The 22594-nt window shown below is 47.6% G+C and overlaps 1 protein-coding gene across 1 annotated transcript in view; it reads right to left on the reverse strand.

Moving 5' to 3' along the window:
• Positions 1-22340, reverse strand: part of CCDC9B (coiled-coil domain containing 9B) — a 55911-nt gene extending 33571 nt beyond the window's left edge. Inside the window, exons 1-5 of the mRNA XM_037402523.1 lie at positions 21907-22340; positions 15947-16060; positions 14280-14384; positions 12891-13052; positions 2991-3140 (exon numbers count right to left, since the gene is read on the reverse strand). Coding sequence (XP_037258420.1) covers positions 2991-3140; positions 12891-13052; positions 14280-14384; positions 15947-16060; positions 21907-21927 — 552 coding nt within the window. The 5' untranslated portion in view covers positions 21928-22340. The remainder of the gene's footprint in view (positions 1-2990; positions 3141-12890; positions 13053-14279; positions 14385-15946; positions 16061-21906) is intronic.
• Positions 22341-22594: the final 254 nt, after the last annotated feature.

Here is a 22594-nt window from a genome sequence, read left to right on the forward strand (position 1 = left end):
TGATTTCAATTTTTCAAGCACTAGCTCTATCAGAACAAAGTACTTGTTTAAAACACTAATCCTTAACGAAGCTTAGGAACAGCTGAAGTGACAGGATGGGCCAGACCAACTCTCCCTTGACTCAACCAGCCCAAGCTGGCATGATGTTTGAGATGTCAACGTGACCTGTCACTTCAGGCCCCATCTGCTTCTGTCATTGATCCTGGGAAAAGGCTGACCAAGTGCAGATGGAAGAAAGTAGCTTGCAGAGGTGACCATGAAATCCAACCACTTAACTCTCTTACAGCCACCTCCTTTTGTCACTTGCAAGGTGCCCACTCTCAAGCTGGTTTTTGCCCTGGCTGTTGCAGCTGTTGTCTGAAGTTACACAAAATGGTAATATGAAGATACCTTCATTAACTAGGGATGGAACAGGGCCTGATCAGTCTAGGGAAATCACTGGGAACAAGGGAATCTCCTGAGCTCAGCTGGACTCTGAAACATACCCAGCTGGTAACAGGTATTGGAAATTAGTTTTAAGCACTTTCATATCTTTTTCCAAATTAGGAATCCAAAGAACAACAACAAATATCCCACAAATGCCCATTTTTAAAATAAGCTCATTAACACGCTCTTCCTGCCTCTCCATTTCCCAGCCATGGGAGGTGTGCTCTGTGGCAAACCCCAGTGCTTGCTCCCTCCCTCCTGTGCAGGCTGGGAAGGCACGAGGTCCCCAAAAGCAGCCTGCCTTCCAGGGAGCAGTATGTTCCCATTATGCTCTCTGTGAGCTTCCAAGAGGCTGGGGGAGGTATGCTTCAAAGCTCAGTAACAGAAAGCAGGGGACAATTTTTCTGTGACAGCAAGAAGCATGATGCTGTTGCTAAATGGGTCTCGCCAGCAACATTAGTCCAAGACTGCTGTTGAGCCAGGCTATCTGTCCAGCCAGAGGTGTGATCAAGCAAAACTTATCTTTCTTTTCAGTCTTAAGTAATGCTGAGGGCATACACTGCTCCTCAGTAGTGTTATTTGATAGCTAGACTTACATGAAGCCTCTGTGGCTTTCCTGTGCTCCTGACAGAGATCCTTCTTTTTCTCAGCCAAGGTGAGAAGGCACCAAGTGGCTCTGCACAATCCTTCTCCCCGTGGACGTCAGCACCAGCAGGCTCTCATCCAGCACCTAGTAGGCCTCCCTCACAGCTAGGAGAGTGTCTGAGCTTCAGTCCTACCCTCTGCCAACCAAGCGCCTGGGTTTGGATTAAGGGGGAAAAAAAGGGAAGACTTTCAATGAATTTTGGTATCTGAGGAGGAGCAGCACAGAACTGTTTGCATTCCTGGGGATTATCAGGATTACCTTCTAGTCCAAGCTGTGTGAAGGAGACCACTGTGGCTATGTACAATTGAGGAAAGGAGGGTTGACAGAGTTATGTGAGCTCCTTGCACTGCTATACGGAGGTAATTGCGTTCATTGGGTATTAATTTAAATGAATGAGCTTAAATGAATGGTAGCACAGTGGGAGCTGAAAGTAGCAGGAGCAAGACACTGGACACCAACCTCTGCTGAATCACTGAAATCAAATCTGCCAGGCATTAGGGACTTCACACCAGCATTCCCAGCCTATAATGCAAAGCATCAGATCTTTGGTGGTTCATTTAAAAAGGTGTAGGCAGACAGGGCTTTAAGCCAGCGCAGCTGTAGGCCTGCTTTCATATGCACTCTGAATGTAACTGCTTTGGGGGCAATATGAGCAAGGCATCACCAAAACCACATATGCGGACAACCAGCCTCAAATTTCATGTTCCATAATGAAAGCACAGGAGATTACCTTTCCCAGGGTTGTCCATATACTTAAAACAGCACGCAGGATCTGAAGCCAAAATCTAGGCACTCGTCCTGCTGCTCTCTCCTAGCACAGTCCCAGCCTTGATGACCTCAGAGACAAGTATTTAAACAAGCTCAGCAAGAGCAGAAGTGGAGACACTTGCCCTGCACATCACAGAATTACATTTGGCAGGCTCAAGACCAGCTACAGCACAGGCATGGCCAGGTCAGTCTCACCATGTCTAGGTGTGTTCGTGATGCCTATACTGAAATGGGCAACATCTGCCACGTGAACCTCTCTGGTGAAGGCATAGTTACTAGTGGCTCGATCAGGCAGCCCATGCAAAGTTTATGGCATCCAAAAAACTGCTCAGTAGCCATGAGAAAGGAGCACATGGGCTTTCAGAGCCTAGCTAAACTCTGAGGAGAAGGAGAAGCTGAAGATTAATGTGGGCAGTTAGCAGACGGTTGGCTGCTGTCCCAGAGAGGGTGCTACATAGGTCTCCCAGCGTTCCTGGGTGTGTTTGGCAGCTACACTAGATGTTGTTTTCCTTCATAGTCTGTGCTGATCCTGTTTGCTGCAGGCATTCTTACTTATCTGTGCAAACTCTCAAGTAGGAAAATATCACATGCTTCCATGTGTGTAAAGAGGAAGGTATTTGCAAAGAAGTATTTGAAATATGCTTCAAAGATTAACAAAGTTCAGCCAGCTCACCCAGCAGGTTATGGCCAGGCACAGCAGGACTTGGGTTTAGAAGCAGATATTGCCCAGCTTGGTTAACTTTGAAGCTGTGCAGTGAATCAAGAGGACAGTGCTGCTGACTCAATCTGCTGTATGGCCCCAAAAAGAAGTTGGCAAGAGGCAGGAGGTGGGATTCATGCCCCATATCTGGCAGTGCTTTCATCAATCCTCCCAAAACAGCATCTGATATTTCTGATGGACCCAGTATGTTTAAGAGCCTGCTAGCTCTATTTAGGATCAGAGAAGGGAAAGGATTGTAGCCTTTCCTCTTTCACGGTGATGGAATCCTGAGTGTTTTATGGTGATAAGCTCCACACTATTAATATATACTCGCTCCCAATGTCCTGTTGCTGGGCTAGTTACTAATACATCTCCACGGCCCTTCTCGTGCCAGCAGAACAAGTGGATGCCACTGTTACGCTGCAGTCTGGTCATTTGCAATGCACTTACTTTTTCCTTGTTATCCATGGTGATGGCAATCTGCATCCTTCTCCCCCGGCGGAAAGCCACCAAATGGTCTGTCTCTTCTTCGCTCAGGTCTGGCACTCTGCCTGGGCCAGGGAAGCACTCAGCACGTTTCTCACTGACGATCCGCTTGCCCTGGAAAGGACAGGATGAGTTGATGACACCCCCTTTAGCCCTGTGCAGTACCTTTCCTAAGAGAGTGGCCACCCCCAAACTGCAAAGGATTTTGGTTTGGCAGAACAGAAACATGAGTCACAGTCAATCAGTTTATAAAGCTGCCACCCTTAAAGTAGGGTGCATGTTTAGCTGAGCACAACTTAGGTAGGGTGGGATTTGCCCTATGCCAGATGCAAAGCCCTATTCAGATGCTTTGCATCTGAAAAATTGACATTTTTATTTTAGACAGGCAAGCCTTCTTGCATTTGTGTCTTGGAAAAAAATGTGAAGTTGTTCTTTCTCCGAACGTCCCAATAAAATGTGAGGCTACATTGGAGCAGAAGCCTAGAGGCTGAAAGAGAGGAAAACAGCGGTGTTCTCTCCAGCCTTACACACAAAACAGTTACTACCCTGCAGTATATTAACATTTGATAATTTATCATTTTCATAGTCACCGTGCATTCATATTTCTGGAATGATTTATTCAGCAGTGGAATAGTTTAGAAAACTGATATATAAACTTCTTGAACAAGGGCAGTTTACCCCTTTCAGATATTATTTCCAGCTGTCTGTATCAGTTCACGACTTTACTGCATGGATTTACATCTGGTTCTTATTTTGTTAATTATCTTTGTTGCTGGCTGAGCTCCTGCCAGTGTCCTCAGCCATCACTTCCACAAAATGAGCACATCTTTTCTACAAAAATACATACTTTTTCTCATTTAAAAGTATCATCTTTCAGTTCCTTTCCCCCCCCCCCCCTTTTTATTTTTGCCTTGCAAGGAAATGAGAGACTTAATAAGTCATCTCCATCTTTACCTCTGATCTTTTTCTTTTCTTTTCATCTGTATGATTCCTCTGCTCAGCTTTACCAGGGATGAACAAACCTCAGAAGCTTCCCTCTCTAAAGGATGGTATATTTTCCTCTGTTTTTCTCCTTGGACTTTTCACACGTACTGGAGTGTTGATTTCACAGGAGCTCAAAATCTCCAAGTAAACTTCAGTGAAACCTGGGAACTTTTTGTTGCTATGAGCTTGGTTTCAAAAGCAAACAGCACACACTGACCTCTGATTTGTATAGAAGTCTTGCAAGCATCAGTGAATTTGCCATGACATGTGATATCAAGATGTCTTGTATTAGCCTCATCTTCACTTGACTCTGCCAGAAGTGCAGATGTTAGTAAGGAGCGAGCCTTGCTGTAGACAGCTTTCGTCAGCAAGACTTTTTTTATTGCTTGTCCAGTCATCGAGCTTCCTAACACATGATAAATGTTTTAGGAGGTACCTGAGTACTTCCAGCATCAGACCTTCAGTCTCTTGTTTATTCTTTCACATCTGTGTAATTTTGCTGTCTCAGAAGAGATAGTTCTTGAGTTAGTCTAATGCACGTGAGAGGAGGAGTGGGTCCCTGCACTGCCATTGTCTGCCAGAGCTGTGTGGACATGGTGGGAACCTTTTTCTACATTCTCTTGAGTATGCACAGCTCTGGTTTTAGGTTTCAGCTGTAGTTCCTAACAAGTTTTGCTGCCCTTAGTAGGACCCTTGCTATTTCTGCTTTTCTTGAAATAAGTGAAGCCACATGTTGCATTCAAAGCAAGGAGCTGCTGCCAATCTGTTTAATGCCATTCTAGTACTTTCCGTCTTGTTCTCTAAGTTTATGTCAATGCAGCCTCCTGCTTTGACTGCTGCCAAGGACCAACATCTGTGAGCCATCCCCAGAGATGTCAAGATCTTTTTCCTGAGAGAGTAAAATCTGACTGTCAAGAGAACAGGCAATCATTTAAATATGGAGTACAACTGTCTTGGCATCTACCATAGCCAGACATCTAGGTGTACTTTTGCTTGCAGCTAGGTTATACATTCTGTAAAAGTCCCCATGCCTATAAACTGTGAGCTGTTTTAAAGGTTTTAGTCTATGTATCTGTCTTGAGAAGGGTATTATTTTATCAGAGATCAGGCAGAGCCAGAAAGTTCAAACCAGAATCTAAACTGCTATGAAATCCTAGCTTTACTCCCACTCCACAAATAGGGCATGCTATACCATCCTTAATTATACATCCCCTTGAAGTCACAATGTTACAAGCAATTACATTACTGCAGCTTAGCAAGTGACTGCCTAATGATAAAGTCAGAACTGGTTGAAGATGTGAAGGTCAGTGGCAGCTTTCACAGCAGTGACCAGAAGACAGTGGATTTTAGGAGCCTGAGAGCAGTAAGAAAGTCAAGCAGCAGAGTGGAGACCATGGGCTTCAGGAAAGCAGGTGTTGAATTGTTCAGGGAACTGGCAGGCAGGATCCTGCAGGAAGCTGTCTTGAAGGGGAAAGGAGCCCAGGAGACCTGATTGATTTTCATGGCCAAGGCACAAGAACATAAGTAAGGACTTCCTGTTGTGCAAGAAAATGAGCAGGTGTGGGAAGAGGTCAGCTTGGCTGAGCAGGTTGCTCCTGGTTGAACTTAAATGCAAAAAGGGAGTGTGTGGGAGGTAGAAAGTGACAAGCTCTCAAGAAAAATTATGGGAACAGGACCTGGGCATGCAGGGAAGAAGTTAGAAAACCAAAGGTCACCTGGAGTTGAATGAAACAAGTGAGAGATGTGAAGGTCAGCAAGAAGGACTTCTGTAGATACATTAGCAACAAAGAAAGTTAAGAAAGCTGTTGGCCTGTTGCTGAAGGTGGGGGGTGGGGGCGGGCAACTTCGTGACACAGGGCACAGAAAAGACTGGTTACTCTATGCTTTCTTTGCCTTGGCCTTTTACTGGCACGATCTGCTCTCTACCTCCTGAGTCCCTAACTCAGTGGCAGAGTCAGAGAAGTACTGCACTCCCTCAGCATCCAGGAAGATTCAGTTATGGACCATTTAAATAAAGTAAGAAGGTGGGACTAGGTGGGCCGCATCCAAGGGTGCTGAGGGTGTAAGCTGATGCTGTGAGGCTGCTTCCTACTTCAACATCTTATTCAGGGATCTAGATAATAGGACAGACTACACCTTCATCAAGTTCAGGGGTGACACCAAGCTGATATGCCAGAGGACGGTACTGTCTTTCAGAGGGATCTTGACAAGGTGCAGGAAGGTTAACAAAAATTAATTACAAGTCCTTCACCTGGGACAAAAGAACCCCAAAGAATCCTATGTACGACTATGGGCAGGGGCCCAGCTGGCTGGGAGCAACTCTGCAGAAGTATTTTGGGAGCCTGGTGGGCTACGACTTGACCATAAAGTGAACAGTAAGGCAGGCTTGCCTTTCACTTGGTTCCATTAGCATGAAGATAGCCATCAGGTTGAGGGAAGTGATTATTTCCCTCTGTTTGGGCCATATTTGAAGTTTCGTGTCCATTTTCCCTTCACCACAAGGTGAGAGAAGTATAGACAAATTAGAAAGAGTCTAGTGGAGGGTCACCAAGACAGTTACAGAGCTTCGGAGCACAGGATGCACATGGTGAGGCTGAGTTTGTTAAGTCTGGAGGGAGAAGAGAAGGCAAAGAGGGAACCCAGTTGCAGTATTCCTCTGTCTGAAAAGGTGTTACAAAGAGAACAGAGCCCAACGGTTCTTGGAAGTATATAGTGAAAAGGCAAGAGGCAATGGACAAAACCTGCCACAAGTCAAAGTACAACTGGAATTAAGGGAAAAAAAGTCACAATGGTGGTAGTCAAACACTTGAAAACAGGTGCCAAAGAGGCTGTGAAATCACTGTCACTGGAGATTTTCAGAACTTGATTGGATTCAGCCCTGAGCAACTTAAGATAACTTTTTAGCAGGGGATCCGACTAGATGACTTGCAGTGGTCCCATCCCACCTCAACTATTTTAGGACTCTGTTATTGTATCCAAGTCTGTAGCCTGCTTCAATTGTGAAGTAAAACTTATTTAGGTATTACACCTGTATATGTGTGTATACGCACAAATGCATGTGTGCAAGTAATGAATTTAATATGCAAGTGTTTATTTAGTAATTTTACCTGTTTTCTGTAGCTCTGGCCTTTATACAACTAGAACTAAGTAGTACAGACCAGAATTCATGATCAGTCAGCCACAAAGCTCACAAGCGCTTAGGTCTTGGCTTTTAAGTGGCACCTGCTTCTGCATGACTGAATCATATAATGTCCCCAAAGGTAACATATTTCCATTGCCAGAACTATTAGCCAATACAAACACAGGATGTTTTAAATCAAAATGAATATTGCAAATCCTGTCTATGTCCTGTGATTCATGTATTTTATTCCTAAATTTCACTGAAACTGGAGGCTGGAATTAGAATGGTCAGCATAGGATCCCTGCTTGCAGTCGAAGAAACCAAAGTGGTTTTTCTTTATGGCAGTGCAAATCACTGTTAATGGATGTGGGTGGAAGAAAAATTAACCTTTTCAATAGACTATCTTGGTTTTGTATTTCAGACCACAGAGCTGGGCTGGATAATTTGAAGCTGCAAATCTCTCCTGCTAACCCCTCTGTGTTCATGGGGCAATGTCTGCGGCCACAAGAGTATCCTCTGGTCTCATTCACATTGGCAGTTATGCCGAGAAGATCTAGTAGCTCAGAAATACATTATGGGCATGGTCATTTTACGAAGTTACTGCATATCAGCACTAATGGCCATGCCAGTGCTCCTACCTTGTGATAAACAAAGGAAAATGCAGTTCTATTTAAGACTATGTAAATGGGCACCTTTTATATGGTAGCTTGCAAAGTTATGCTAACTGAATCATCTGTGTTCCAGATATATGAACAAACACTTCCCTCTGCGATGAAAGGGTAGTGAAAACTGAAATCTTGTCAGCCACTGAAAACCTGAGCCTTCCTATTTAAACTTTCTCCCACAGCTAGAAAGGATGAAGTTACAAGCATCACTGTGTGTGCTTCACAGTTTTCCTTTATAAGGAAAACTAAACTCTTACATGTGGAAGACAAGGATGAAAAGTGCTTAGCAGTTTTTTGAGGCCCCTTGCACATCACGGGTCTGTGACTTAACCACAGAAATTTCAGTGGAGTCACAACAGGGACAAATAGAGCCTCTCTGTTTTGGAATTGGTGTCTACAAGACTGCATCTCTCCTCTTTCTCTCTCCATGCCAGCCTCTCCTCTTCTAAAAACCTGTTCCTCGCTCATATCTTTTGGGGAGGAGGGCTCTGTAAAGCAATCTAGGCAATTGCCCAAAGCAATCTGTAAAGCAGTTTTCTACAAAAGACTCTTTTTCTTTTCCCCAGCACCTGCCTCCCTGGCAGCAAGCCTTCAGCCAAGGAGGCTTGCCTGCTGCCGCCGAGGAACTCTGCAGCCCAAGCAAAGCACCGTTTTTTTCCTCAACATGCAAACAGTCCCCACAAAGGACAGTGTTCTCCTACTATAAAAGCAAAGCTCTTGGGAATCATGGGAATGACACAAGTGAGACCCTCCTGCAGAGGGCCCAGTCCTGCATGACTGTAATGTATTTTGGGAGGAGATGAGACCTGCTGACATCCTCTGAAGGCAGCCAGACACATTATGCCTTGTGGAATAGGCTCTTAACTGCTTGCTGTCCTATCTTCCTACTCTATTTGTAGCATGATTCAGATGCTGAAAATATGGGGTGGCTCTGCTTTGGAACTGCTGAATCGCTCACTCGAGCCTGGCAAATACCTTGGTGAGTTTTTTTAACAGCTCAAGCTGTACATCGCTTTGTTCTTCAATGATTATTATTCCCAGGAAATATCTTTGCTCCAGGGAAAATCCCGAGTTTCCTGGGACATTCAAGAGCATACAACTTCCCTCCTTTAAGCCCTGAGCAGGTATGTACAGTAATCCTAGGTGGTACTGCTGAGGTGAGTTAATGAACTGGAGAGCTGGGCTTGCTCTGTCATAAACAGAGCACCAATATGAGGTGTTCAGCACTCTAGTTAATTTTTTCATTAAGAAAGTAAGCCCAGTGAGGGCTTAACAAATTAATAGCAAGCTATTAATCCAGAACTTTGTACATCAAACGTTAATTCTAGCTTAACTAAACAGCTGTTCCCTAGAGCTCTTCAGTGTTTAGGTGGTGACGGCCCATCACAAATAACTCTTGCCAGGGAGGCCTGGCACCAGGTGGCTACATCTGAAGATGACTTCATCACTATCTGAGAAAGTCCTTCCTGAGGAGGGACATGGGCCCTAAGTGCAAGAAACAGCAGAGCCATCACCCAAAAACCTATGCAGAGGACCTTGTTCCCAAATACTGTGGGCAGGACTGAAGCCTCAAGCACACTACAATGAGGTGGCAACTTCCTTGGGCCATTAGATGTTAAAAGTCACAGTGGGAAGGCTGGCTCATCGGCAAAGCCATTAAACCCTGCAATTTATTGAGCAGATGGCAAGGAAGACTGAGAGGCTGATACAGGAAATATCTGTTTAACAGAGCTGCGATAGCTGACATAGAAAAGCTGGTGGTCTCCCAGCCTGTATATGTAATACCCTCTCTCTCCCTCCCTCGCTCACCATATTGCTTCTGGCTAAGTTGTGTTGCACAAAGGCACATTCTGCTCAATGTGCCAACATGTGTCTTCTTTTGTTTATTATTTTAACAATATCAGTGATTTCCTAGATTGCTTGTCCCACATTGGGAAATCCTGTGCTAGCTCCCAAAGCAAGGGGCATCAGATGAGGAAAGCACCCATGCAGAACCAACAGGAACAGAAAGCGGGGCCCAAACAGCTGGCAGTGCCTGGCAAAGCCACCTCTTCCCCTCCACAGGGCCTGTCCCAGCTTACTCACTGCCTACAGGAGATTTGAGACTCTGGCATTAGCTATTTAGCCGCAGTCAGACAAAACTACACCGCTTCCCTTCTAGCGGTTCACTGAGAAAAGTCATAAATTGAGAAGTGCCTATCTTATGTCTGAGGCATGCCCCAGATAGCAAAGGCTGTGTTAAAAATACCCACCTGGAGTATCAGGAAAAAGAACATGGGGAACAAAGGAAATCACTGGACTTCTGTCCAGTTTACACAATTTTCCAGCTGCCTTTCCTTTGGGGCTTCTTGCTTTACGATGATTTGTGCTCTTTAGAATTGAATGTAAATAGTTTTCTGCACAGCCCAGCAACTCTGTTGCTTGAACCTTGCCACAGTCATAGGAAGGTTGGTGATGGCCCATTCAATCATCCCAGTATCACCAAGCAAATCTCTCACCTGGTGAAGCTTTACTTACTGGGAATCTGAAGCAAGTTATATAGCCTCTTTTAATCTTCAGCAGCCCAGAGGATGCCTTAACAGGCCAGCAGCAGCAACAACAAATAAACTTGTACTTCATGTGATAGCAAATACAGTTTTGTCCAAAATCTAATATTTTTTCCCCTCTCACCCATTACAGTTTGATGCTCTTCGTACTCATCCATTTTGAGAACTATATTTAAAGTAACTAAAGTAAGATTCTGGATTGATGCCTCTAGCACATTCACCAATAAATCAGTTTTCCTCTATCATCAAAAGCCAGGCTGCTGGGTTGTGCTTTACACCAACACACAGGAGACTTTGGGGGGCTTCTAAGGCATGTGAAAGGTGCTTAATGCAAGTAAACTCATATATATCATACAACAGGGAACTTATGGGGACTTTCCACAGAAGTCTGTGTTTCCAGCAGAAAAATCTCAGTGGTCTATTAATTGGCCACACTGAAAAACACTGGCACAGGGTTTAAAGCAGCAATGTGATTTAGCTGTCAGTGCTTTGCACTAATACAAATCCCCATCTACAACCTGAATTCTGAGCTATAGATTATGGAAACAGCTCCAGGGGACAAAACCTGTCTGTGAGAGCCACTCACTCTGCAAATGTAATTTCTTCAAATACAACGCCCCCATGCAAAGCTACATAGCCATGAGAAACCTTGGAGGAGACTCTCAAGTATTTCACTGGTAAAGTTCAGTCAGTAATGAGGATGGTTAGATTTCTATGTACCCTTTCTTCTAAGAAAAAGCGGGGGGGGGGGGTGTTCCCCTTACATCAGGAGGTGGTTTGGTTGTGCTGGAATGAGATTTCATTTGAAACGGATGTTCATGCTACCAGTAATCTGTCTGGAACAAAGGAAGTGAGAGGCCTCAGTCCCTTTCTCCTGAAAAATCATTCTGAAAGGTGCATTATTTCCTAAATGATTCAGTTCTTCAAGGTGACATATGACTTTATAATGGCATAGTGATTGTGTCCTATTTCTTCATGGAAAGAAAGGGTAACTAGGTCACAGAGAAACAGAAATTAAAAGGTATTCAAGGCACAAAATCAGAAAAATATTTCCAAGCTGCCTCAGAAGGAGAAATGGCTCTCCGCCTTTTGTTTACAGCCACAGTTTCCAGCACTCATACCCCAGTGTACCGGGCTGGCAGGAAGGGTGGGGTTTTGCTTCATTGCTCTGGGGAATGTCTTTGGCTTGGACCTCAGCTCAAAAAAGCCCACTCTCATTTTGTGGGCCAGGCACGTTGCTGTGCCTAAAAGGGGACCCATGGGAGCACCCGTTGCTGCCACCGTTTCCTTTTCGCAGTGCTACTGTGATGGAGACAAGGGCTGACCTTGTCCATCCCAATGTCTCAGCAAGACACAGGGCCAGCTGAGGCTTTCTGTCTCCTTCACATCGGCATGGTCAGCACAAAGAGGCTCTGCCCACCTGGGTGTTGCACCTCCTGTTGTCTCAATGCTGTCTTTTAGTCTTAATCAATAGATAAGATTATCTCTTGTATTCTTTTGGAACATATTCAACAGCAAAAAGAATAACCTGCCTCCAGAGACTCACTAACTAGAGAGCTTCCCTGAGTTCCCATACAGGTGCATCTGTGCATGCAGATACTGTTTTTTCACAGAATGTGGCACTTCTGATCCTTGTTCCTCATTTTCTCAGTGGTCAGACTCACTAACTCCAGTGAGAACAAGATCAGTCCCCCGAGATACACTCCAAGGGATGAAAATAAGAGCGTGAAGCTCATACAGGCACATACTTCCTTGAACATTCTGTCAATACTAACTGCCAAAGTTTTATCAAACCCTTCTTTGCAAGTAAGTCCCAACATGCCAAAGCTACCATTTCGATCATTTTATCTACATGCTCAGACTCCATGAGGGATGAGGTAGCACCCAGGAGGGGATGCCTTGAGATTTAAAAAATGAAATAGCATTTTCAATTACTTTTGCCTTTTTGTACATTTTTTAATTAAGTCCACAAATACTGGGTCACATTTTCTGCCAGTCACATTGGCAGCTGCAAGGGTACTCATGCTGCTCTTTTTTCTTCTGCATTTAAGACTTTCTGAAATATGGTAACAGGGAGAAATGATGCTTGTTTTGCTGCCAAGCATCACTGCCTTCCTGGGAATAGTCGGGGAGTAATGCAGCTAAATCTGTCCAAGCTGCCAATTATTTCCATCCCTTTTCCGGGCACAGCAACACAGTTTACTAAACCCACTGGTGGCCCAGGAGGGCAATGAGGTGGCTGATCTCTCAGAAAGTGAACTGGCTACACCTGGCTGAACAGATCTGCTAGGCAATTTAGCAAGGGCTGGGGGCTGACTCCAGTGAATCAGACAGAGGGTGGAGGTGGGGCAGGAAGTGCGGGGCAACCCAAGGTGAAAACTGAGATTGTACTGAGAAATGAGAGAATAGGACTGGGAAGGGAACTATTCCCCTCAGAGATGAGACACAGGGTACATGATGAGCAGAAAGTTCAAGCAGAAAGCAGAGCAGAAGCCCCTTTGTAAGTCAAGAGGCTGCAGCGTTAAGAGGAATTCTCTTCCCTGCTCACCTTGGCTTTGTTGTCCATGGTAACAGCCAGTTGCATCCTCTTCCCCATCCTGAACGTGAACATATGATCTGCTTCCTCCTCCTCCTCTTCCTCACTGCCAATGCCAAACCCGGGGCTCGTAGGACAGGGGCTCCCCCATTTCTCACTCACCACCCTTTTGTCCTGGAAAATGAATACTTCTGTTAACAAATCTAGGCCCCTTGGCTCACCAATGCGACTCCCTTCCCCAAACACACCTGCACGCAAGCAGGGAGGCCAGCTACAGAAAAGGCAGGCCTTGCTCTGAGGAAGCTTTCTGCACCCGGCACAGCGCCGTGACATTCTTGGGGAACAAGGGGCTCATTGTCTGCTCAGCAGCAAAACCCACAATTACAGCAGGTCTGGAAAATCCTTTGCACTTACAAATCTGACATTTCAGACTAAAATGCCAGAGTTATAGGAAACAAAAGTCATCCTCATCTCTTTCTGCGGCACACTGAATTAGATTGGGAAAGCCTAAGTCCTGATGCAGATGGCCTTGGAAGCCAAGTGGATGGCTCCTGAGAGCGGTGCTCACCATCGAGAGGGCTGGGCTATCTTGTCCATAGTGTTCAGTCTGGGTAATTGCATCTTTCAGGTCCTGTATGAGAGAAAAATGTGTGCAACAGCGCACCTCCAAGAAAAGCAAGGGCCAGGACGTGGTTGAGAAGTGGGCAACACACTAGCCTGGATCTAACAACCCAGGAGTGATGACTGCATGGAGGGAGGGTGGGATGGCTCAGCCAGCTCTGTGCAAGCTCTGGCAAAGGACTTCACCCAGGGGTTAAAGCAGGACTGGCCAGGTGGTTTACCAAGCCCCGCACTGCCAGGAGGGGTAGAAAGGGCTTGTCAGACACAGATTTGATCCAGTTAGGAAGGAAGCCTGGGACTTGTGGTCTTTGCCCTGTTTGCGGGAAGCCCCAAAGCAGCCAAGGGCTATTTGCTTTGCTCACTCACAAAGCCTAAGGAGACTGTGCTTTTGCCCAGCCTACAGGCATTCTCAGAGGCATTCCTGATGCCTCCAGTGACACACGTACACCTGATACAGTTTGCCTACTTATTTACAGTCATGTTGACACCTGGGACCCATCCAGGGCCAAGGATGCCTGTTCACACATTCATTCATTTGCCTGTTAATTCTGCATGCTTGGTGACAGCTGCCTGGGCATGGCTGGAAATTGATGTGTATCACCTAACAATTACTCTGAGCACACATTTCAGCAGAGTTTTCACTTTTTTTTGGAAGGGCTTAGGAGCCATGTCCTATGCCTGAAAGAGCTTTGCTGTGGAGGCGCTCTTTCAGAAATGTCACTTTGCTGAGGTAGGACCGGAGCAAGCTCTGGCCCATGATGAAGGAGGCGCAGCACTTACATTGTGAGCTTTGGTGATGGTAATAGTGAGGCCATCCTGCTTGGGTCTCCTGGAGGTAACAGCCATTCCCTCCTGCTCAGCTCGCTTTTTGTCCTCTTCTATTTCCTGAAATACATACATACCCTTATCATCAGTCTGTACTTGGATGTCTACAGATGTTCATTTTCCTGTTTAGGATTTCTACTAAATGGACCCACCTGCAGCTCTAAAAGGGGAGTGGGCCAACTTGTGTCCCATCTGTGTGCCCTTGGAAGGAGTCACAGGCAACTGTGACCTGCACTACAGGCATCTTAGTAAATCTCTTGTTGACTCAAGAGTGTCCTCTGTGGTCTCAGCACTTGCAATGGAAAGCAAGCACAGAGTATGGGGGTCCCTTTCCAACAGGCAGGAAAAATGATCAGTTTGAGGTTTGGGAAAGACTGGGTATAGGACCCATGGAAGACACCAGGCTGGCAGGAAGGGAGGGCCATGCACAGGTGCTATGGTCCCTGTACCAGTCTGGGGCCAGGGCATCATATGTGGCCAAGGAAAGATGGCTGGCACCTGGCTGTCTACTAGGCAGCTTCCCCCAGAAGTGGGGTTGACAGGTGGGTAGCATTTCACATGGGAGTAAGAATTCCTCTCCCCCAGCTGCCTGTGGCATTTACCCTTCCCCTAGCTTTCTGCTATGTACCATTTTTTGCTGCCACCAGAAAAGGTCCAAAATGGTTCCTGTGGCATCAAAGGAAATGTCTTCTAAGCAAGATCTAACACAGAGGACCTCTCAGTCTCTCAGCTCTGAATCCAAGACACAAAGCATACTTTGGGTTCTCAGGTTTTAAGCACAGCTCTTTGTCAAACTCAAGAATGCCCATCCAGATGGCAAATGTTAGAGAGCCCCTAAAGCCAAGTGGCCTTGGGCACAGGCAGGAAAACATCCCTTACAAACCAAGGAGGACCCTTGCGCCAAGAGTACCCTCAGGCTCTCCTACTCTGTACTGCTGTGTACAGTTCCAGGTTACCACAATGGCACCCAAACCAGCTCATACAAGCCAGGCTGGATATCTCCTGCAGGCCACTGGGTAGACTCTCTTGGCCAAGACAGAATCAAAAAAACAGACTCCAGCTGGATTACTGCCTCCTAATTCAGAAGGTAAGTCTGCAGTAACCAACAGCCTACTAAAGCCTTGATTTGCCTTCATCTTCCTTTTATATTCATGGAGTCCCTTTTCAACACCTCTGTGCTCCATAGAAACACTCGTACTGACCAGGGAAGAGCTTCAGCCCCTATCAGTACCCTGGTAGGGAAGATAAACCTACCAAATATCTGGAGGATGCAACCTCCTATACATTCAAGAGTATAAACATGAGGCACTGGCAAGGACAGATAGGGAAAAAGTCAGACCAGTAAGAAGTGAAGGGGTGGGAATGGTGTGATGCAGATAGAGGAAGACCGTAGGGCGAGAGGAATGCTGCAGCAGCAAGGCAAGCATCAGCAAGCTTGCTTTCCACTGCAATTCAGGAGCCACAGCTAAAGACAGAGCTCTGCCCACCTGCTCCAAATGCTTTCCAATGTAAAAATGATACCTATATAACAATGTCACTCCAAAGCTGCTGACTATTCTCTTTACACTGTGAGCTGAGGACTCCAGTACAGTGCTGGGGAAGGTAAGAACCCATAGACTTACCTGGTATCTTCGTATGAGCGCTTCATTCTTCTTCCGCAAAGCCAAGATTTTCTTATCAAGTTCAACATCTTTCTGCTCTTTCTTCCTTAACACTGCATCATCCACAGCAGCATCCTGAAAACAGAAGGAGCAAAGCTATTCTCAGTCACTGCACCAACAGGATGAAACCTGCTCCTTCTGTTTGGACAGGGTGGGAAGTGGAAGAGTCTTTCCCTACCATTTCTCCCCTTGGTCCTCCATTAAAAAGATGACTGAACCTTGCAAATTGACTTTTTCCTGACAGATCTGACCTTTTCTTTTCTTAGAATTTTTGTTCAGCCATGAGGTAGATAAAGCAAAAGCCTGATGTCCTGTTGCAGCACAAACTAGTAGGCTGCAACAAGACTTTTACCATAGGCCAGATTCTACTGTCTGTGCTGTTGCTCCTTCCTCCAGCAGTCAGACCAGACCAGACCAGACCAGACCAGACCAGACCAGACCAGACCAGACCAGACCAGACCAGACCAGACCAGACCAGACCAGACCAGACCAGACCAGACCAGACCAGACCAGACCAGACCAGACCAGACCAGACCAGACCAGACCAGACCAGACCACCCACACACGCCCCCCCATCCAACCTCCTCTCCCACACTCCTCAGGGCTATTTAACTACTTAGCCAGAACGAGCTACAGCCACACATCATCCATGTCAATCAACCCACTGCCTTCGAGGCAAGGCCACAGCTGCATGTTATCAATGCTAATCAACCCACTGCCTTCACTCCTCTACAATGTCCCACTTCTATGTCTGTCTGTCGGTAGGCTCCAGAGTTAACACACTGCTTAACTGCATGCAGTAAACAACACCCCTCCCTGCTGTTGGTTCAGGTGTTCTCAGGCACATCAGTTCCCCTTCATTGACATTCAGATAGCACCTTGGTTATCACAAGGGATAACAAATCGGATTTTTTAAATTCTAGTGACGGCAGTGTCTAGCAAAAATTAATGCTGATGAGTATCAACTCACTGCAGTAAGCTGATCCATATCGTCTAGACTCTGCCTAGTGTTTGCATGAAGAGCAAGGTGGCAAGGCTGAGATCTTCAAGGCACTACAGGTTTATTTTTGAACAGTGTTTTTGTGCTTTCCTTATCAGCATGGCATCTGCATGCTGCAAAGATCTCATATTCCCTCTCCTTCACTCACACAGAGAGCTGTGTAAGGTGAAGTGAGACTGAGGAGGGGAGGAAAGGAGCCCCAAACCTTTTGCACACCTGGATACCTATTTTGCTGATGTTGCAACTCTATCTACCAACAGGCTACCCCTGGCCTCCCGCCTTTGCCATTTGGCCCTGTGCAGTCAATCTGCCGCAGGAGCACTGCAGCAAACCCAGCCTCTGTGCACAATGCATATTACCCACAGTGACGGGAGAATTTGGAGGAATCAAGAAGCAAATGGAATGAAAACATCACCCATATTGCTACAACTAGATGTTGCTCCTGCAGGTGATTCTCAGGGTTATGTCCCTATGAAGCAGAATCAGCCAGCGCGTGGTGGAAAGGCACACTGACAGTCCCCAGGGACTGGTGAAGATGTTAATGTATACCAGCATCCTCGGGGGCCAGCACTGCCACCCTGCAGCTGCACAGGGCCATCCTGGCCCCATCCTCACCCTGGAGCTGTCGAGGTCTCTGGGGTCAGTATCAAACCCTGCTCCAGGGCACCTCAGCCCCCAGCCGTACCCCAGGGCAGGGAGAGGGCCCTGCCAGGGGAAAGCTGCTCCCCACTGCCAGCCCCAGCCTCAGAAATGCCCCCAGCCCCAGCCCGCTGCTAACCTGACGGCCACTACAAGCCTGGTCCTAACCTTGCTCCAGTTGCATGGGTATACTGGGTGTAGTAGGTAGCAGGGGGTGGGCTGCAGAGCGCCCTGTGAGGGAGGAGCCCGGGACAGCCCCCAGCCGGCCACAGCCAGTTCCAGCCGGCTCTGCCACCGGCCTCCCGCCAAAACTCAGCCAATCAGGGGAGACCATGGTGCTCCTGAGCCAATCAGGGAGACTGTGGTGCCCCTGAGCCAATCAGGGAATCTGTGGCACCCCTCGAGCCAATCAGGGGAGACCGTGGCGCCCCTGAGCCATGGAAGCGAGGTGCCTCTGCACCCTTTAGGGGAACAATGGTGCCTCTGCAGAAGCACCCTGAGGAGAAGAGGGGGGTCGAGGTCAGAGCAGGAGGAGGTAAAGAAGAAAAAGGCCCTGCTGGGAGGAGGAGGAGAGAGACCTATCCCCATGGGGACTCTGGAGGGGTTGCTGCTGGTGGGGGAGCCACCAGGTACCTCGCCGCCAGCGCTGCTTCGCCTTGCCAAAGGGACAGTGTGCCCCGTGCTGAGGGACAGAGGATAAAAACATGGGGGTGAGCAGTGCCGGGAGGGAAGCAGGGATGTTTTTCCTAAAGGTGTGTTTGGATTTATTTTTCTTTGAAGCCAGAATCAGTCAATAGATAGTTAATCGGCAAATAAAATTGATTAAAATTCCCCAGAACAGTGAAGTGGTTTTCCTTGTGACGCATGAGCAAGGCATGTTTTTGGCACATCCCTGTTGGCTTCCTATCAAATTCCTCATAAAACCACCAAGACCCTCAAGACAACTGTGGGCTCCCCCATTTTTATGGGAGCAAACCACCACTGCCTTCCTGCGAGTGAGTATTTCTGCTGCCCTTGGTTCTTCAGGGCCGACGGCTCCCGACTGTGCCCATCCCAAGGGCAAAATCCCCAGAAGCATCCTCCACTGCAGGCTCTGTGGCATTCAAGGCTGGGAAAAGCTTCTGCACAGGCAGGAGGGGTTTTCCCTTCATTAATCATGACATAGCAGGTGTGACCTCCTTCAGGGAAGGATACATCAGGGGCCAGCCACAGCAGCTGGGGACACGGGATCTGGGTCTGACACCCGCTGTGCCCTGGGCGCCTTTGTGCCAGCAGTAAGTCAGGCAGTCAGGCTCCCCAGGGTCCAGCCTCGAGCAGTAGCCAACGGGCTTGCAACGCCCTTCTCCTGGGAAGGGAGGGTTTCTCCTGTGACCTCAGTTGCCTTTTGCCCGGTCCTCATTAGGTCACCAGAGGAAAAGCTGGAGCAGTGGAGGTCCAGAGGAGGGGATGGAGGGGTGCTGTCAAACACAGCCCTTCTGAAAATGAGCAAACATGCAGTGAGAAGCCCAAAGTTTGAAGGCAAAGAATAAAACCACAGATGCTGTAGCCCAGGGGAGAGAAAGCCTTTGACTCTGCTCCATGTTCCCAGCTACATTTGTGAACTCTATCCGGTGATCTATAGGTGCTCCAGCCTCCTGAAATGTATGTGTCTATAGCGGGCCAATGCATTGAAGAAGGCAGAATTAAGGTGCTGGGAACCTGACCCTTGGTTTTTTGTGTGTCATGCAACATTTCACCAGGATGGGAATATCCTGCCCATTTGAAAGCACAAGATTTAAGATGAGCTGCAGGAATTAATTCCTTAATATGAGAAGGTTTTCAGCTATTTGGGAGATAGACACCAAGTAAGAATGTGGGTACATTTGATTAGCTGGACCTTCAGAAAATAATTCCAGGTAGCGAGTGATAATTCAGCCAGGGGTTAGCATCACTGCTCTTCCAAAAGTGTCATAGGCCTCCTGGGAACCAGGGCTGCAAATCATCCCCAGTGTGCAGGGCCAGCACTTGCCTTCAAAGGAAGGGATCCAGCTGCTGAATCACCACGCACCCTTGCAATGCTAGGTTTTCCCTTCAAGGGCTTTACATGAAAAAAACCCCAAAGCTAACTATGTTTCAGCTCCGAACAAGAAGATCTGTGCTTGATCTGCAAAGAACAGGGCCACGGACCGGGGGGAAGTCTGCCTGGGTAATGTTCTTTGGAGAAAAGGGACTAAAGGTTGAAAACATGATACCATCACAGAGGGGTGTGCTGGATGTCAGAAACCAGAGAGGGAAAAGGCAGGGGAACCGGTTTGCTAAGGCAGACCTCAGATCCTGCACAAGCACATCCTCACTCATGCCCCTGATGAGGGGCATTTTATCAGTGCTGATTTAACAGCCCCTGCCGAGGGCCACCCTGCCAGGACACAGGCACACGTTTGTGTTCAGGTGGAACAATGGGGACATTTAAACTGCCTCCACACATTCTCCTGCTGGACAATGGGATTTTGTCAAGGTCTGCAGGAGAACTGAACACGCTTTTCCATCGCCATCAATCAACCGGGTACACGACAGGTGAGTAGATTGTGTATGTGGGTGGATACACTTTCATGGCCATTTTGCAAGGCTGATTAAAGCTGAATTCAGTGTTTACCTGAACAGAAGCTATTCTGCGAGCGCTAAATTGGCAGGTTCGCTGTTTGCCGAGTGCTGGGGTGTTGGCTGCTTGAGGGTGGGATCAAAGTGGTGCATGCCCTCAAACACACCCCTTTCATCTTCAAATTCTTTTGAAGAAGGACTGACAGAGCTGCCAGCTCAGGAAAATTTTAAAAATTCCTGCAGAGATTGTATTTGTGCTCTTCTCTTTTCAAAGGCAAAAGATGGAAAAGACCTGTCAGGCCATTCTCCCTCTCCACATGAGACTGCACATTTGTCAGCATTTTGTCTACATTGCAACACAGCTAGTGCAGGGGGGAGGGGGGGTCTTTCCATTTCCAGCTGGAAACAAGTTGCTGGAAGGAAAGTTTTGCCAGTATTCAGCACTTCTCCTCCCCTTTATTAACAAAGCCATTAAAGTATTTCACTCTACGTGATCTTTTCAGCAAACGCTGGGGAGTTGTGGATGAGAGGTGGTCCCTTGCCCGCACACCCCGGGACCGCAGAGCAGCCCTGCTGTGCACAGAAGCACCGAGCGGCGTTTCGAGCCCACGCACCAGCTCACAGGGGCTCACCCATTGTACAGTTAAGCCAAGTCAGCGTTTGCTCGTCAGCTGCCGCTCTGAGCCAGCCGATAACAGGGGGACGTGCCCTCTCCTCCGCTTCTGGAATGAATCCACCACCCCAGCCTGTGCTGAAGCCGATGCTCAGGATGAAATGTGGCTACACCATGCCCTCCCCAGAGTAAAGCTCTTCCGGGGAGCCAAGGTGCCCGTATGTCACAGTGACGGGAGAGTTATAAATGGCTTTGGCAGAAGAAACGTGCGATGGCTTTGAATCAGAAAGCAGCGGAGCCTGATGCCTCCTAGATAGCAAGGCAGAGCAATGAAGCTGCAGAATGAGAGGCCTCTTTTTATTGCAAGTAGAAATGTCACAAAAGGAGAAATGGAAAGCTAGCGATTTCATGCTTCAATTAAATGACGACATCTCGTTCTGTCATACCCCCCACTCCTAAGCGGCACACACACTTCCTACGCAGCTCATCAGGGGCCAGAGGGACGCCTCGCTCCAGACTGTCTCTGCACACAGTGTTTTCCTGCATACTTCTACGATCGCCTGCTTCTACAGCAAGAGACCTTGGAGGCAGCAGGGTTGGAAAAGCAAGAAAGACAGAAGGTGGGGGGGAGGGAAGAGGAGAGAGGAGCAGGGCCCTTAGCGAACGCTCTTCTGCGTAAGCAAATGCATCCGCTCTTTTTCAGAAATATCCTCTGGCTTGACAGCTGCAGCTGAAAGCCTTGCCGGGATAGGCAACATCCAGCACTGCCTGGGTTTCTGTCTGTTATCTACCTGGCTTTCCCACCCCCCAGGAGGCACGTTGTCCTGAGCCAACCACCACAACCTGCCCCGGCGATGGACATGCAAACCCCGGCACCCAAAATCCACCACCCCAGCACCCCCCCCAATGCAGTACTGCTTGTTTGCTCCCCGTGCCTGCTGGCAGCCAGGCGAGGTTAAAAAAAAAACAACAAAGCGACAACCACCAAAAGGCCACCCTGAAGGAAACGAGTGCAAGTCCTTTCATGGCCTTTTTGGGTGAGGGACCCCACTGCCCCGTGCCCCTCCCAGGCCCCACAGGGGCAGCACTCACAGCTCGGTGCATGTTGGACATCGGCGGCGAAGCCCAGCAGATTCCAGAGCAGAGCTAAAAGAGGAGAGCCATCAGACGGCCTTTCTCAGCACTGGTTGCACAGCATACAAGATCATGTTTTGATTACAAAAGCCTCGTCTGGGCTCCCAGCCAAGAGCACTGGCTGCCTAATATACCAAGCACAGACAGGGTTTTGAGTGCCTGTGTCCTCCTCTCCAATCTCACTCTCTTTTTAAAAGAAACACTCCCCCTTTTCCCCCCTCCTGACTCCTTTTAACTTCCTGATGCCACAAGCCCTCGTTCAAAGTGGGAAAAGCAGGGCGAACAATGAAAAATGGATCAGGCAAACAGCTTGACTTCACTTCGTGGCCATTCATGGGGTCGTGTTATTTGTTATGCATGGCTGGTTGCACGCCTGGCGGGGGATCAGGAAAATAGCTGGGGTCCTGAATGTCTTGTGAGTGCGAGTATGTGCATGAGCTTGCATGGGAAAACCAGTGCTGGATTTGCTTTTTTCTGTTTCATTTCAGTATTTTCTGGGAATGATTTCCCCACTTTTACAATGTGCATTTCTTTCAGGGAGGGAGCAGAAGCAATGCTGTGGGGTGGGCAATACCAGCCAGCACCGTAACTAGCAGAAAGCACATAGTCAAAGGAGAGGACCCCTGTAAGTCCTCTTCTGAAAGCT

The sequence above is a fragment of the Falco rusticolus genome, chromosome 10, assembly GCF_015220075.1.
Source record: "Falco rusticolus isolate bFalRus1 chromosome 10, bFalRus1.pri, whole genome shotgun sequence".
Lineage (NCBI taxonomy): Eukaryota > Metazoa > Chordata > Aves > Falconiformes > Falconidae > Falco > Falco rusticolus.